Source organism: Scardinius erythrophthalmus (assembly GCF_964197995.2).
Source record: "Scardinius erythrophthalmus genome assembly, chromosome: 7".
In the NCBI taxonomy this organism is placed as follows: domain Eukaryota; kingdom Metazoa; phylum Chordata; class Actinopteri; order Cypriniformes; family Leuciscidae; genus Scardinius; species Scardinius erythrophthalmus.
Window position 1 is genome coordinate 41,633,209 of NC_138227.1, and position 18,370 is coordinate 41,651,578.

At 38.0% G+C, this 18,370-nt stretch overlaps 1 protein-coding gene across 2 annotated transcripts in view; it reads left to right on the forward strand.

Moving 5' to 3' along the window:
* Window positions 1–18,370, forward strand: part of rsrc1 (arginine/serine-rich coiled-coil 1) — a 153,283-nt gene that overhangs the window by 66,233 nt on the left and 68,680 nt on the right. For both annotated transcript variants that reach the window (XM_081371025.1, XM_081371026.1), the window contains exon 5: window positions 15,413–15,449. In XM_081371025.1, the coding sequence (XP_081227151.1) occupies window positions 15,413–15,449 (37 nt within the window). The remainder of the gene's footprint in view (window positions 1–15,412; window positions 15,450–18,370) is intronic.

An 18,370-nucleotide genomic window follows, 5' to 3' on the forward strand; every position in this document is an offset into this window, starting at 1 on the left:
TAAAGAGAGTATTGGATTTCCACCCACTGTCTTTCTCCTGCTGTACATTATCTTCTTCCTTTCAACCAAAAGTCTTTATTTTATTCAAAATTGTGGCTTTGAAAATAAATGTGTTTTCCTTCAGAATGGTCTGAGGCACAAAGTGAAAGTGTAATCTATCGTTCCTTTTGTGACTGTATTCAAATCCCAAGTAATTATTTGATCAGTTGTATAATCTCCTAAAGATAGTTCTTAACAAAAATCATGGGCGTCGGAACCATTGTATATGGGTGGGACAAGACCCACCCACTTTTTAAGACCAATGATATTATACCCACTCACTTCTACCGTCTCTAATTTTACCATCCGCGCATTTGTCTGTTCGCTTTTCAGAGCGCCGTGAGTCAAATCCATTCCACTTGAGGAATTAAAATTAATATATATTTTTTTATTAAAATTAATAAGTTAAACTCCATTTCCGCTGAATCGCTACATTATATTTCTCAACGAGCCGCAACTGACGAAAGTAACCGCAACTGACGAAAGTAATATTAGGGGGATAATCCACGGATAGCTGTGCATTTAATGCACAATGTGGAGGCAAAGAACCGTCCGACGTGAAGTGGAGTTTAGTTTACTTGTTTAATTAAAAGGCACCAGAATACATGAAATGGTATTTATTCCAGTAACATAGGACCCACCCACTTTTTTTCTTTTTTTTTTGACGCCCATGACAAAAATGTGGAAAATCAGTTATCTTCATTAAAAAAAAAAAAAAAAAAAAAAAGTTTTTACCAAAATCAAGGTTGAAGGATTTGACTCCCATTGCTCAATTCCCTTGTGTTATACAATGTTATACAAGTTATACAATGGTATCCCTTGAAAGAATTTGATATGGAATTTTAGGAAGAGTTTGTTCTGGATAAAAGGAAATAGTTAAATATCAGTGAAAAATTTTTGAAATTGCTAGTCATCCTTATTTGTTACCCTGTCACCCATTATTCACACTAACTTAAGGAATATTTATTCCAGAATATTATTTATTCTCTGTCGTGTCATTCCAAACACGTATGACTTAATGGAACACTAACAAATTATGTACTTAGGAATGTTCATACAGCATAAAAGCTCCAAAAAGTCAACTAAAAATTAAAAACTATTGCACTGAAAGTCTTCAGTACAGAAGAAACACTAAAACTACACATTTTCTCAAAATTTGGGTTGTGTGAAATCAAGTTTCAAATCAGGTGCAACTATGATCTGTCCTGTGACAGATGGGTGCAACTTCAGTCAGAGCCATTTTCTTCGTTTCAGCGCTGGTGTAGTTAATGCGTTGGCCTTTGTAGGACACTCAACTCTCATTCGAGCTTACATACTGTCAAACCTGTTGCCTCACAGTGCGTTTTGTCAAATTGGACGCAAATCATTGAAAGCATAATATTTTTTTTTTTTTTTTTTTTTTTTTTTTTTTGACAGCCTCAGTTCCCACAAAATTTTGCTTTATGGAAAGGAGCAGTGAGAGCATTCTTTAAAATATTTCCTTTTGTGTTATTTAAAGCCAACAATCACTTACATGGTCACATACCCGTAATCTGAGTCCTGTTGCGTAAAGCTAGTTGAACAAATGTGAGTTTCAGAGTGGGTTTGGAGTTGACCAAACCAAACATATTCAACCCGGTTTCAGCAGTATCACTATGCTCGCTATAAATGTTCTCTGTCACCTTAGGGTTTTATTCAGGGTTTTTGATTAACTCTGGAGTGTGTGACATCTGAAGCGAACATCCAATCACATGAAACATGCAGAGCGTCAGTTTGATTCACTTCTTACGAGAGTCATGCAATTCACTTCTCTGCTGAAGATTAAGAAAATCATTCTACTATAAATAAATAAATAAATAAATAAACACATTTAAAAGGCAGGAAGAAACACCACTGCTGCAGTGAAGGTTTGAGAAAGAAAATATCTAACTATATCAATGCAAGTACATCAACTGAATTTATATAGATAATAAATTAATCAAAGCTTTATTTATATTTATTTATAATTGAATATAATCATAAAGCTTTTATATGTACATTTGTAATAATTTCAATAAAAACCTTTTTTTTTATATAATTGCTCATGTGTGTAATGCATCAATTGTATAATATAAGTAATATATAATCATGTAATATAATAAATAAGTAAGGCGATGTAATTAAAAATCTGGCCGATTTTCTCTGTAATTTTCTTTCACTGTGAACGGCTTTAATTTTGCACTTGACACCCTAGGGCCCTGTCATACACCCGGTGCAATGCAGCTCCAGGCGCGACGCGAGTGTGTTTTGCTAGTTTCATCCCCGACGCAGTTTTCATTTTCACGTTCTGCGCCACATTGTTTAAATAGCAAATGCATTTGCGCCCATCTGTGCGCCCATGGGCGTGCTGGTCTGAAAACCAGGTGTGTACAGGCACACTGTTGGTGCGTTGCTATTTTGAGGCACTGAAATAGACTGCGCCATTGACCAACTGAAACCTGGTCTAAAGTCAATGAGCGCGTTAGTAATATGCGCCTATAGGCCGGTCCACAACGCACGTGTACTTTGACCCATAGATGGTCTGCTTGTGAGCTTTAACCTCGCGCACGAGCAGATCTATATCATCTCAGGAGAAGCGTTCAGTTTTTCCGTTTGCAAATTCTGCCATGTAAATAGCGAATCCGCCATGGCACGAGCACAACTGGCTTTTAAAGGGAATGGGAGATGAGACTCTGATTGGTTTATTGCACGTTACGCCCAAAACACACCCATTACTCATTAAGAGAATAGGGACAACCCTTTTAGACCATACGTCTGGCGCGCCGACCATTTTTCCCGTCGTTAAACTAGCAAAAGTGGATTCGGACAGTCCAAATGAACTTGCACAGTGCGCTTTAAACCATGCACTTAGATCGTTAAAATAGGGCCCCTATACTTAATATTTGGTAGCACAGTCTTTGGTTAAAATAACTGCAATCAAGCAGTAACCTTTAACATCGGAGAGCTTCTTGCACCTCCGTACAGGCTGTCTTTCTCACCCCTCTTGTGCAAACTGCTTCAGTTCTCCCATCTTAGAAGGGTGTCTTCTCATAACTGCTGTCGGATTCGGGTTTTAGATCTGGACTCATTGCTGCAGAACAGTCCAGTGTTTGTCTTGAACCATTGTTGGGTGCTTTTTGAAGTGTGTTTGGGGTCATTGTCCTGCTGGAAGACCCATGACCTTCAATGACGTCTCTGCTTTCTGACACTGCATCCAACGTTGTGTTACAAAACACATTGGGATTCACCATGCACATGTTCAAGGCAGCAAAGCCTCCATGTCCGGCTGTAGGGAAGGTCTTGTTTTCTGTGAAAGCTTAATTTAGTTTTAAACTTCTTCACAACATTATGTACAATGGAAACCGGAACATCAACGTCTCTGGAGATGCTCCTGTAGCCTTGAGATTACCCAGGCTTGGCTACAGTCTTGTGTCTTACCTCCTCAAGATTATTTTCTGGGTTTCTTTTATTTGTCCACGCTTATTGCGGTACACACAGAGACACAAATCAATGGAAATAGTCATTTGCTCTAATTAAACTGGCTGAATATGTGGTTTTATACTGCAGGCACTTTCAACTCACCACTGGTCCAAAGTAAATGAGAATCACTCTTTAACGAAAGATAATTCAATGTGGAATTACCTAAGGTGTAGTAAATGTAGTAAAATGGTTATAATCTCAACAGTTTTCTAAAACAAATTGTGGACTATTTGAAAAACGACCAGTGTCAAATTTTTGCTCTAGACTACGTCACTTTACTCAAAACAGATTGAATTTTGGTTTGCAATCTCTAACACAGAATCAAACTTTCTCCAGAGTAGCCATGTAGCGTGAGTTACCAGAGTAATGAAGACCAGCAAAAAACAGTCCACTTTCTTGAGACTGATAAACAAGAGTTTGCTCAGACTAAACTCACACTTACCGGGGTAGCCACAGAAACCGGCTTCATGCAACAGGCCATGATATGTTTTCTTTATCTTATTGTGGCACGATCCAGACTGTTGGCATAGTTCATTATTTAATATGTTAGAGTAACAGTTTAATACTTTCATGTAGGTATTGGTAAGTTCTTTTAATATGTATTAATAATATAACAGGCTCACTGATGCAAGGAAAAGCAACTTATGCAGGAGCCTGAGGGCAGAATATAAAGTTAATGTCAGATAACACTGCAATTATGCACGGGTGTATTAGCCTAGTTTTTACTGTTCGCAGAAATCGTGGTGTTCAAGCAATGAGTTGTTTTAATAGGCTGATAAAACTCAACTTAATCTTTATTTATGAAGCACTTTCAGAACTACCAAAGTGTTGTACAGAGAGAGAACAAAATAATTACATAAAACACTGCATAAAAGAAAACTAAAATAAATCAACTAACCTAAATCATAATTTTCATTATTCAAAGTCATCAAAAAGGTAGTATTTTAAAAGTAGTCAGTAAGACTTGCTCTGTGTACAATGTCCTTTGAAGTCCTATGATTTCTTCAAATAATATGTGTGATTTTCTGAATGGCAACTGCTCTTCAAGCAAAGTTATTATATGGATTTGTAGACACAAGAGTGTGTAAATAATTATGTAAGTTTTCATTTTTAGATGAAATGTTCCTTTAAATATACAGTTTGTCCAATAGTTAAAATTTGGTCTTCATTTACTTTATTTCTTTCCAAACTCAAAAAAAAAAAAAAAAAAATGTATTCTTCAAAATATCTCTCTGGTAACACTTTACAATAATGTCCACTTAGTTGACGACAGTCAATGCATTAACTAAAAATGACCAATACATTTGTTACCATATTTATTTATCTTTGTTAACATTTGTTGTTAAACATATGTTCATTGTAGCTCAGGTCCATTAAATAATATTAACAGATACAACTTTTGATTTTAATCATGCATTAGTAAATGTTGAAAAGAACAATAACTAAGAATAATAAATACTTTAGGAGTATTTTTCAGTTAACAAATGGAAACTCTTTGTAAAGTGTGACCATCTTTTTTGTGTTCTAAAGGAGAAAGCCATACATGTTGACAATGGCAAGATGGTGATTAAAGGGATAGTTCACTTTGAAATTAATTTTTGATATGTTTTAGCTTACCTCAAGGCCATCCAAGATGTAGGTGTCTTTGTTTCCGCAGTAGTTTCAATTTTGATATTTTTAGGTCAAACCGTTCTTGTCTGTCAGTCATATAATGCAGGTCGATGGTCACTGTTTCAAAACACAAGCACAGAGTCCAAATTAAAACAATTCCCCATCGTCCAAATGAAACAATTCCCCATCATAAGTACACATTGATGGCCTAAGACACGAAACGAGCGGTTTGTGTGAGAAAACGAACAGTATTTATATCGTTGTTATCTCTTGAAAACAACACACGTCCAAATGATCTGACGCCGCGGGCAGGTATAGATATATTCATAGATGTTGCCTTGGCTACGGTTTCGTTCCACTGAACTGCAGTAGCGAAGGCGACATCTAGTGTATACATCTATACCAGCCCACGTGCGGGTATAGATGTATACACTAGATGTCGCTTGGCTACGGTTTCGTTCCTATGAACTGCAGTAGCCAAGGCGACATCTATGAATATATCTATACCCGCCCGCGCCGTCAGATCATTTGGACGTGTGCTTTTTTCAAGAGATAACAACGATATAAATACTGTTCGTTTTCTCACACAAACCGCTCGTTTCGTGTCTTAGGCCATCAATGTGTACTTATGATGGGGAATTGTTTCATTTGGACGATGGGGAATTGTTTTAATTTGGACTCTATGCTTGTGTTTTGAAACAGTGTCCATAGACCTGCATTATGACTGACAGACAAGAACGGTTTGACCTAAAAATATCAAAATTGAAACTACTGCGGAAACAAAGACACCTACATCTTGGATGGCCTTGAGGTAAGCTAAAACATATCAAAAATTAATTTCAAAGTGAACTATCCCTTTAAACCAAATTGTATTTTTGTAGGTGAACTATGTATTCATTTTTAAACTCTCATCTGGCTCTTGAACACTTGTCTGCCACGGAAAGAGCATCTCCGACCACATGCTGCCCTCCATTCCTCATGAAAACAGAAGAGAGCTCCAGTCTTGTGTTCGGGGCCGATCGTGGCAGAGTTGTCATCTAACCCTCCAGTCTTTCTTTCACTTCTTTTGTGTCCTATGAAGAGTTTTCCTGGTTTTTAATGGATTTTGAATCTTTGCTGTGCTAGGATTATGCTAAGAGCCCAGTTTTGTTATTTATAAATCTCTCTATCCCACCCTCTCTGTTTCTCTCTCTCTGTCTTCCTTTTTAGGGACTTGAGCTCTAAAAGAAGGGAGGTTTTGATCTGATTAAAGACTCACTGGCCAGCCTTTGCTATTATCAACCTACTTATGCTGAAATGTGATGGCGGCAGCCTTACCAGCATACTTGTGTGTGTGTGTGTGTGTGTGTGTGTGTGTGTGTGTGTGCCTGCCCCTCCTCTCTGAACAGTTTAACAGAGAAATCAAAAGGGCCAGCAGTGCTATACACTCAGGAACACAATTTCAATTTCAATTCAGTGCCGCTGCTAAGTACGTGATATGGAGATGACAATCAACCTCCTTGTCCTCCATTTTATTGCACAGCCAAGTCTATCACTCTGCCACGCTCTCCTCGGCTCTCCTGTCATTTCCCTGCCACACAGGAAGCCAGAGAGACATTGATGAGTGGATCATATGGATGAAGGATGCATCTCTCCATTATCATCATCTCCTTTAATAAACCCACCATAGTTTTTTTTAATCAGGCATTGGACAACATATGAGCACTCACTGACACATTTGATGATGCATAATGTGACTTGCTTGATCTTGAACTTTTCTTCATATTGCTCTCTTTCTCAGTCTGTCTTCTCTTTTTAAATGAGAACCTTAAGGGGTCATTTTTGTAAAATATTAAAATGTTTTTGAATTTCTTTTTTTTTTTTTTTTTTTTTTTTGGTTTAAAAAAAGTCAGACATCCATAATACATCACCATTTTCTGGACTAAAATGCTCAGTTTCGCAGCTGTTTGCCCTTTGAAAATACCATGCAATTAAAATACCCAGATTTTTACCACAAGAATCTAAATTAAATCCACATTAACAAACTTAAAAAAGCTCTTAATTTACACAAAAGAGAACACATTCATCTATCGCTATTGACAAAAAAATAAAATAATTTGACCATAAAATATTATTTATTGGTAATTAATTAAATAATTAAGATGGTCACTTAACCAAATTGTTGTAAATTGAACAAAATCTCACAGGTTTCATAACTGTCAATTTCACCAGATTACAAATTTATAACTGAAATTAACCAAATGTATAATTAATAACAAGTTGAAACTACAAGTATATCCAACCTTACCCAGATACATATAGTACGCTCACGTTAAGCGCTATGTATAGCAAATCTCTTCTACTTGATTGTTTATATATCATTGAAAATAAATGTGAACTATATTATTGCCCAGTGATATATTAAAAGTTGTACAAACATACAGTACACACTATATAGCAAATCTTGGCTGCTTGATTGTTAATATTGTTGCAAAAATGTAAACTAAACTACTAAGCCATGAAGATATAAAGATATTTTAAACATTAACATGATATACTGTAAAGCTGCTTTGAAACAATGTGTATTGTGAAAAGTGCTAAATAAATGTGACTTAACTTGACTTAAAACAGTTCAGATGAAATTATTATGGCAAATGTTGATGTTCAGATGTGAAGTCCAGATTAATAAGAGCATAACCATTCAATAAATGTGTTAAGATGAGATTTACATGGTATTTGGAGTGAATTTTACTGACATATATCTGAAAATCTACATCCATATTATATAACAAAAAATTAAATAAAGGCATTTTTATAACATGTCCATAGTTCATGCAATGAGCAACACTTGTGTTTGCCAGGACACCTTTGTGAACTTTATAAATCGACTAAAAATCACCTTGACTGTATCTGGTTAAAAACTCTATCTGAAAAACAGCCCAGTTTATAACTACTTTTTTTGGGCCAATGTAGATCACATTTAAAGCTCATCACGCGTATCATCTTGACCCGGGCCACCGCTGATCGAATCGGTGCCCTGTGCAAAATAGCCGCTTTCCAGGGTTCACCTTCGGTTGAAATGCCCCTGCAAAAATGATATGGTGCCCTCCTTAGGATACGCTTTGACCTGTCTGTAGACACCTGTAAGACACTGGCAGGGTTAAAGTGGGCCAGAACAAAACCACTGCCTACTAAAGCTGTACATTAATGCATCTGTGTTGAGCGCTGGGCTAAAAGCTTGAACTCTGCTTTTCACCGACTTTTCAAAATACAGGAAGATTTTCTGAATACAGAAAAAAATTGTTTTGGAGGTCTCCTACAACAGGTTTACATGCATCAAAGGTCAAAAAAGGTTTATACATTGCACATCACCACATTTTTCAATGATTCTCAAACGACTCGCTGAATGAATCAGTCTCTCAAAATCCCTCCTTTCCGAGAGCTGCTCTGCTCTGATTGGTCAGATGGCCCAGTCTGTTGTGATTGGTCTGCTCGATTGGTCTGCTCTGCTCTGATTGGTCAGATGGCCCAGTCTGTTGTGATTGGTCTGCTCTGCTCTGATTGGTCAGATGGCCCAGTCTGTTGTGATTGGTCTGGTCTCCTCTGATTGGTCAGATGGCCCAGTCTGTTGTGATTGGTCTGCTCTGCTCTGATTGGTCAGATGGCCCAGTCTGTTGTGATTGGTCTGGTCTCCTCTGATTGGGCAGATGGCCCAGTCTGTTGTGATTGGTCTGCTCGATTGGTCTTCTCTGCTCTGATTGGTCAGATGGCCCAGTCTGTTGTGATTGGTCTGGTCTCCTCTGATTGGTCAGATGGCCCAGTCTGTTGTGATTGGTCTGCTCTGCTCTGATTGGTCAGATGGCCCAGTCTGTTGTGATTGGTCTGATCTGCTATGATTGGTCAGATGGCCCAGTCTGTTTTGATTGGTCTGCTCTGCTATGATTGGTCAGATGGCCCAGTCTGTTTTGATTGGTCTGCTCTGCTATGATTGGTCAGATGGCCCAGTCTGTTGTGATTGGTCTGCTCTGCTATGATTGGTCAGATGGCCCAGTCTGTTGTGATTGGTCTGCTCTGCTATGATTGGTCAGATGGCCCAGTCTGTTGTGATTGGTCTACAGTGCCTGACGGAAAAGAAACGCTCATTACCATAACTGAAGTTCAGCTCCAGAGGCTTCTTAAAGCTCAGCGTTTGTACACACTGTAAAGACAGTAATGATGACGTCGATTTTACCATTTAAAAAAAAAAAAACAAGTCATACTTACAGGTTGGGATTTTGAGGAGCAAGTTGGTCCAAATAAACTGGGAGCTGACCCATCTTTAATGGATAAGGAAATGGATTTGTAAATCCAATTTAGTCCTCATGTAGATTTGAAAAACAATCGTCAAAAGGTTACTGCTGGTAATTTTAACCACTGACTCTTCATCCTTTGGAAGTGTTTACATAGAGAATTTGCTTTTGCAGCAGAGCAAACAGTGTCTTCTCGACATATACGCAGCACCAATTACAGCATTTAAGGCGATTTTGTTCGAATTACGATTCGAATTACTGACGACTCGTTTAGGCGGTTCAGAGTCGATTCTTTCTTTTGAGAGACAATAACTTTATTTATCGTGCACTTTCGACTTTCGATCGTGCAGATCATGTACATTCACGGATAGCTGTATTACACACTGCATGATTGGGAATATTCGTAAAAGCATAATAGGGGCACTTTAATTAATTCTGTCATGCCTGTGCAAAGACAAGATGATGGACAGAGAGAGATGGAGAACAGGGGCTTTCAGACGAAAAGGATAATAACACATGGATACGATGCAGTTGGGAATGAACACACACTCAGAGAGATGTCAGTCAGGGCCTCTTGAATTTGACAGATTGGTCAGACGTTTCCTATTTGGCACTATTGACCTGTAAGCAAATGGCTGGCATTGCATCAAGCTCTGTTAACACTTTGACTTGTTTGTCCTCTTTTACTTAATTAAGTCGAGATAAATAATGACTTCTTTACGGGAAGCCATGCAGAGGGAACTTTTTTTTCCCCGTCCTTCATGCTGACTACTCGTTCATTGACCGATTTCCTCTTTATTAGCTCTCTTTGTGTTTTTTTTTTTTGGTTCTCTCTCTTTCCCTTTTATTTTAGTCGCTTTACAATTTTAAAGGTGAAGTGTAGGAAGTGCACTGCAGTTCCTGTCCAATTCAAATTTGGATAATAATAATTTGTCACCCAAAATATTTGCTTACCCTTGTGTCAAAAGTATTGTATACATATATTGGCCACAAATTACCAATTTGGTCCCACCACTAACTAATACGTTAGCATGTTTCACTAATTAATTCCCTCGTTTTACTAAATCCTGGCCACGTTGTAATAATTTGTTCCCTTATTTTAGTTAGATCAAAACGAGAGTTAGGGTTAGGTTAGGGTTAGACTTTACTAAACTTGCACACAATTTACTAAAATGAGAGAACAAATTCCTAATTTGTGGCCACAATACATATGAATGTTTTTTTCCTGTATGTCATGCGTGTACAAACCAGTATCCCTTTTCTCCTTAATGGAACACATCGTTCATAGTTCAGAACATTTGTCCACAATGTTCTAAGACATCTGAAACCTTGCTCTCTAGCTGTTTCAAAACTTATTTGTGTGTATTTACTTGACGAAGCGTAGGGTTTTCACCAAATAATGACTTGCGTTTCAGTCTGTTTCACATTTTCTGAAAAGCTAAAAACACATTTATCAAAACAGTAACCATAAACTCAATTGGATAAATCTAAAACCCTTAGTCCTTAGGTGAAACTCAAGCATTTAATGTTGTTTATATGTCTATGTGGTGTTTTTAATATGCTTTAAGACAAAGCATGTGCAAATTCATAAGTCGACACCATTGCTGAGTATTTTCTCCTTAAAACTGCAGTGAACCAAAGACAGTCTCAAAAACACGCTTTGAAATCGCTGGTGTTTCTGACGTCACAAACTACCTTGTAACCAGTCAGAACACGAGTGGATCTCTGAGCTGCTGTGAGTGAGTGGAGGCGGGGCTCATTTGCATATTCATAGAACCTCAAATACTAATTGAGGCAAGGGTGTCGAGTTACCATCAAGCTATTTTAAGGCATGAACATATATATTTTTTTTTTTTAAAGAAAAAACTTTTATATATGTTATTTTGGTGATCAAAGATTAGTTTTAAGGGATAAAATGATTGACTACAGGGTTTGGTTTGATATTATTATATACAACTGACCAGTGCATATATCTTCCACTGTTGCGCACTAGCCAGTGTTTTGGCTGGAGTAGGTTTATGTTTATTAAGATCATTATAAGCCGATCTGTAGGATTTATAGCTCAAGGTCAACACTGATCTTGTTTCATCTTCCACCACTGTCCATTTAAACAATATAAAATGCTTCATGACATGCTTCTCTCGCACACAAATTGTAAACCAGCCAAACAACCCCTGACACATTTTCAATATTATTACATTAAACCAAGTTTGATTGATAATGTAATATTGGGCTAAGGCAAAACATCGATCATGGCAAGTATATTAATTATTTAATATTGCACTGTAATTCAGAAATCGATGCGAGCATGTTCAGGGCGTCCGGAGAGAGGGAGGGAATGAGAGGGATGGGAGATCTGTGCTCCCCGCAGAACTGCAGGAAATGGACAACATCTGTAGAGGGAAAAAAACTGATGAAGATTAAAAAAAATAAGGTGAAGGTGAAGATGTACCAGTTCAATAAAAGTGTATATTCATTTGCCAATAATGTCTTCCTGTGTCTGCACTTAGCAGTGTTGTGATTCAGTTTGAAGGTTATAATTTAATTGGGATGTTTTTTTTTTTTTTTTTTTCAGCACAGACGTTTGCCACAGAGAGAGACAGATACAATTACAAGAATACAGTCATTTAGCCATAGACAGGGGAAGCTGCTAAATGACAAAAAAAAAAAAAAAAAAAATAGAGATGGGGGGGAGGGTGCTAAGATAATAAGCACTTGTGAAATTGGATGAGTGATTATAAAAAGAAAACAAAATTAGAGTGATGAGGGGAAAGGAAAGGGAGTGTCAAGAGGAAAAGAAGTGATGTTGTCTCTTTTGTGAGTAATTGTTTTCTGCTAATTGTTCTTATTAAAGGGTTACAGCTTTCTGTCACCACGGTAACTTGTTTTTAGCCAGTGCCCCAAACCCTGACTCGTGTGTCTCAACAATGACCTGTTTGTGTTTGACATGATGATGTTTGTTAGCTTGCACTGGCCTTTCTGTGCTCATCAGGAAGCGTTTCTGTAGGAAGCAGTGAATCGCTCCTGGAGAAGGAGAGATGGATGGAGAGATGTGCTTGGACATCAGAGGGAAGAGGGGGAAGAGTGGATATCACATGGGGTTTTGTGTCCCTGATCACTGGAGCCATTTCTGGGCTGCCATAGGCTAGTTAACGTCATGTTTACAAACCACACTCACACACACATGGTGTGTAGAGGCTGTCCTTTACTGGCCAGATTTCCATTTTCAAGTAATAATAATAATAATAAATACTATTGCTTGCTTATATTTTACTCTCATTAGAAAAAAATAAAAAATAAAAACAGTATTTTGGGTTAGACTTTATTTTATGGTGTCATTGTTACAGTGCACTTATAAAAACTCCCCATGCCTCTTAATACTCTATGTTTGGGGTCTCTGCAATTTCCAGTCTCAGTCTGTTGAAACTCTTTCACAGATTTTTTTTTTTTTTTTCTCGGAGCAAATGGAAATGTAAAAATTATATTTGCTGTCGTCTCCCGTTCACCGCTATAGAAGTTTATGATGACATTAAGTTTTTGCTCACCAAGGCTAATTTTTTTTTCATCACAATTGCAATAAAAACGGTAATATTATTAAATATTTTTTATATAAATGGTTATTATTTTGATTTTTTTTTTTTAAATGCAATTTGTTCATGTAATGACAAAGCTGAATTTTCAGCATCATTACTCCAGTGTTCAGTGTCACATGATCCTTCAGAAATCATTCTAATATGCTGATTTTGGTGCTCATTTATTATTATTATTATTAATATTGAAAACAGTTATGCTGCTTAATATTTTTATTTTCAGGATTTTTTAATTAGATCGTTTAAAAAAAAACATTTAAAAATTAAGTCTAATTAACTTTTGAACAGTAATGTACATACAGTTGCAATCGAAATTATTCAATCCCCATTGCAAATCAGGTTTATTGGCAAAATGTACAGACTTTCAGCTGTTTGCAATGAACAAATCAAACAAAAGTAACTGAAACAGCTCAACACAACAAATGTTTCAAGTGGTTTCCCCAAATTTAACTGAATATGCAACTTTTAATGACTTCTGCATTCACAAAATTATTCAACCCCTTCATGGCAAGCATCTTTAGTACTGAGTAGAACATCCTTTTGCTGTTTTGACCTGCTGCAAACGAGACACCAGCTTCTGGCAGCGTTTCTGTGGAATCTTAGCCTATTCATCATGAGCAATGGCCTCCAGTTCAGTAATAATCTTGGGTTTGCATGCTGCAACCGCCGCCTTCAAATCCCACCAGAGATTTTCAATGGGGTTCAAGTCAGGTGACGATGATGGCCACTGTATAATCTTCCAGGACTTCTTCTGCTACCAAGCCTTGGCGGAATTTGAGGATTGCTTGGGATCATTGTCCTGTTGGAAGGTCCAATGACGCCCAAGCTTCAGCTTCCTCACTGACGGCATAATGTTTTCTCCTAGGATTTCTTGACACTTCAATAAATCCATCTTGCTTTCCACACGCTGCAGGTTTCCAGATGCAAAGCAGCCGCAGAGCATCACTGAGCACCAACATGCTTAACTTTAGACAGTGTTCTTTTCAGCATATGCCTCATTCTTCTTCCTCCAGACACACCGCTGATCCAGAGGGCCGAAAGGTTCCAGTTTTGTTTCATCGCTCCACAGAACAGAATCCCAAATTTGCTGTGGCTTATTTTTATGATTTTGAGCAAATTGGAGCCAACCTTTCTTATGCTTTTGGGTCAGTAGTTGTGTACGTCTTGGAGTTCTGGCATGCGTTTATTATGCCACTGTGCAGCTTAAATCTCAGTTCGTGTTGACATCAAGTCTTGCTGCAGACCATTCTTTTGACTTTGCCATATTTCTAACATGCAGTCAAACATGACACTTAATAAAACTACCCAGTTTAGACATTTCATGTGTTCTAGCTCAAGCACTCCTGGTGCAACTAATGAAGCCCTTGATTAGTTGCATCAAGTGTGCTTGAGACAACACCGTTTTGCAGATTTGTCCTGTTGTGAGTGATTCTATTCAGGGGGTTGAATAATTTTGAAACTGCAGAAGTCATTAAAAGTTGTATTTTTAGTTAAATTTGGGGAAACCACTTGAAACATTTGTTGTGTTGAGCTATTTCAATTACTTTTGTTTGATTTGTTCATTGCAAACAGCTGAAAGTCTGTAGGCCTACATTTTGCCAATAAACCTGATTTGCAATGGGGTTGAAAAATTGCAACTGTATATAAAACATTTTTTTTGTAATTATGGGCTAGTTCAAGTCAGTGAATTATATGGTGTTACTGTTGTCAAAGCATAAACAAACATGATGGACAATTAAACTGTAGTCACTGATAATGTACATTAAAGCAGAGTTTTAGCACACAGCAGACTAAATAGGATATGTCCAGTATTTTCTGTCAGCTTTTGAGACATGAGAAAATTTTTTAGTTAATTGAAAATAGCTGACTGTTTAGTCCTTCCATTGTAAAGGCATATTAATGCCAAAAACATGCATAAAAAACACACACACAAAAAAAAAACATTTTCTCTTTAAACTCCTTTCTATCAACTCAAATACCATATTGAATATTTGTCCTTTTTTGTAAGGTAAACAGATTCCACGACACGCTCTGCATGAATCCTGCAAAGTATTACTGTTCCATACTTTGAGCATGTATATGAATGAATTGAGACACAATTAATGGTTATTTAATGTAAACACACACCCACACAGCATCTGTGAGCATCATTATTCCCATGAAGACCCAGCTGTCTTTAACCGCTGTAATTTTTCTGATTTCCACTCTAACTCTTTTCACTTGTATTGTGTCATCATTTTAAAAGAAGTCTAAGAGCCCTTTTGAAATCTCTTTCCCTCATGGAACTGGGTAAAACCAGTACACCTTTAAAAACAGCGATTATGGGCGAAACGTAAGAGGTGGAGGAGTGAGTGGGAGCACAGGGTGATGAGACGCTTGGTGTCTTTGCGTTATTTACAGTGACACAAATTTGTTCTTCTGTTGCAGGGAAACTGGAAACATCAAAGCTGGATTAGAACATCTGGTAAGTTGTGCTTCTTTCCCCCTTCAGTGTTTCCTGAAACGTTGATATCTGCATCCAAAATGAATGTTCTGCAATTGCCTTGAAATACCGGAGAGGTCTTTCTCCGACTCCCACACGAATGCCTGGGTTTTCATTACTTCTACTCTTTCATTTGTCCCTTTCCATTTTTTATATTTCCTCTTTAATTTTTGCTTTTGTCTTTTTACTAGAAGGTGCTGCTTGATAGTTCCCCACCTGAATTGAGTCAGTTGGGCAATTCAGAAAATGTAAACACAAATTCACCAGTAGAGTGTGCATCCTTTGATTTGTGTCCTCAAGCTGTTGAATTTTCAGTTGAATGTACAGTTCAGTCTGTAACAGTTCACACACTCATGTCAAGCACACATTACGTCTGAACACATCTGGAGAGATCACAGTGCCTTCCCACATCTACCGTCCTGCCTCCCTCTCTCTGGATGTAGGGCGTGCTGTTGGCCCTTAAAATGAGCCCTGGGGAGGGTTTAAAAATGTAACGTCCAACATTTCCTGGGTTTTCTGCAGCCTTTCTAATACAGGGTCAGAGTGCCATGCACTGGAGTTAAAGGGATGCTTTTCTCCTCCTGGGTGGAATTGAGTTTCCATTTCTATTTTTTTTTTTCTAAGGGATGAATAATGGAGAGAGGTCACAGCGGGGTCCTGACTCTCTGAATGTACACTCACCTCCCTGAGCTCCACACCCTGAATATTAAACGCACGCCTGGCCCTTTAAGGGTCACTCTACACACCTGACCTTACTCCTTATCAATTATCATGCTTATATTCTAAAATCAAATCTTTATCACATATTGCCGCTCATTCCTTTTCAAGATGTCTCACTGTTGGTCCTGTTTCTAAGCACAGGCATTAGTGTTTGTATGGGACATCATCAGTGTCATGTGGTGCATGGGGTGCTAGTGTAGCCTGACCTATAATTTTGTCCGACCATAGATGCTGTGTCCTCTTACCTATTAAAGGTGCAGTAAGCGATTTCTGAGAAATGATGTTGAAAGTGGATCGGACACCACAATAAACTTGTAGCCAATAGGCAGTAAGGAGCGTGTCCACTCATAATGGGGGAGGAGAGAGTGAGCCAATTAGCAGTAGGGGGCGTGTCCACTCATAATGGGGGAGGAGAGAGTGAGCCAATTAGCAGTAGGGGGCGTGTCCACTCATGATGGGGGAGGAGAGTGAGCCAATCAGCAGTAAGGGGCGTGTCCACTCATGATGGGGGAGGAGAGTGAGCCAATCAGCAGTAGGGGGCGTGTCCACTCATGATGGGGGAGGAGAGAGAACGAGCAAGAGGGAGTTTTGAAGAAAGACTGTAGAAAGAGAGATGGCTGAGAGACATTACAAAAGCTAAGAGGAATATCACTGGAAAAAGAAGGGTATGATCAGGAAAGAGCTTTAGGACCCGCGTTAATATTAGAAAAGCTTTCTAGTGCTGAATAAAAGAGACCTGAGCGGGAAAACCTGAAAACAGTCGCGAGGGGGCTTTGATTCTGCTTCATACGTGAGTAACACTGTTTTGATTTTCATTGTTGAGTGTCATTGTTTGTCTGGAGCTGCTGTGCTGTTGGTAGATGTGTTTTTCATTGGCCAGTTATTACCCATGATTTGGATAGACAAAAAAGAAACATAGAAAAGATAGAAAAAAAAAATGATATGTACCGTCACTAGTACTATGCCCAAAGCTGAAGTTCTAATTAACTTCAACCATGTCACAGTAAGGTTAAAATTCAAATATTCATGTGTGAATTTTGAAATGTGAATTGATAACAGAGTACATTCTGCTATGTTTGGTGTATATTGTTATCAATCACATTATAATTGCAAAATAATATTAATAATTCACAACATTTCTCCTTCAAAACAGGTTTTGTGCTCGCTGTTAAAGGGGTCATATAATGTAATTTTTGTAAAGCTAATATGATTCTTAAGGGTCTAAATTAAAAGTTTGTAATATACTTTAATTAAAAATTATCATTAGTATTGTAAGAAAACACAAATTTTACCTGGTCAAAAACAGCTCTGTTTTCAGCACGCCGTTTAAAGGTGGTATCAGCGATTTCAGGCCCAAACATAAATGATCACATTCATCTAATATTTCGCTAGCTGCACGCCCCATAAGCATGCTGTCAAAAAAACGCGTCTCTCTAGGTAGCCTAGGCTCTGAGATCTGCACACAAAAACAGCTGTTTTCAGTCTGTTTGGCCAAATAATCAAAACCCAAACAAATAGTGACCAATCACCGACAGGGGCGGGTGTTGTGAGGTTTTCGTGTGCAGCCGTCATAGGCAGCCGTGCACGAGCGCAAAACCTCACAACACCCGCCCCTGTCGGTGATTGGTTGGAACACTATTTGTTTGGGTTTTGATTATTTGGCCAAACAGACTGAAAACAGCTGTTTTTGTGTGCAGATCTCAGAGCCTAGGCTACCTAGAGAGACGCGTTTTTTTGACAGCATGCTTATGGGGCGTGCAGCTAGCGAAATATTAGATGAATGTGATCATTTATGTTTGGGCCTGAAATTGCTGATACCACCTTTAAGTGCATGTGTCTTTAAATGATAATGAGCTTTGCTAACCCCGCCCCTCTGTTCTGCGCGTACACCGTTTGTAACACAATAACCATAACGCGTCGTTCATTATAAACGTGGGATTATGAATTATATTGAGAACGTTGTACATAGAAAACATGCCGTAATGTACCTGACAGGGCTCCAGACTAACTTTTTTCACTTCCGTCCTGGAACCGTCCTGAAAAACTATTTGAACCGTCCTAAAGTGAATGTCAACCATCCCAAAATAAACATGTTGTTTCTGTACTTTATCATCATCTATAGTTAGTTGTTAGTCATATAATAAAAACACCATTAAAATGTTTATGATATTATAATATTTATT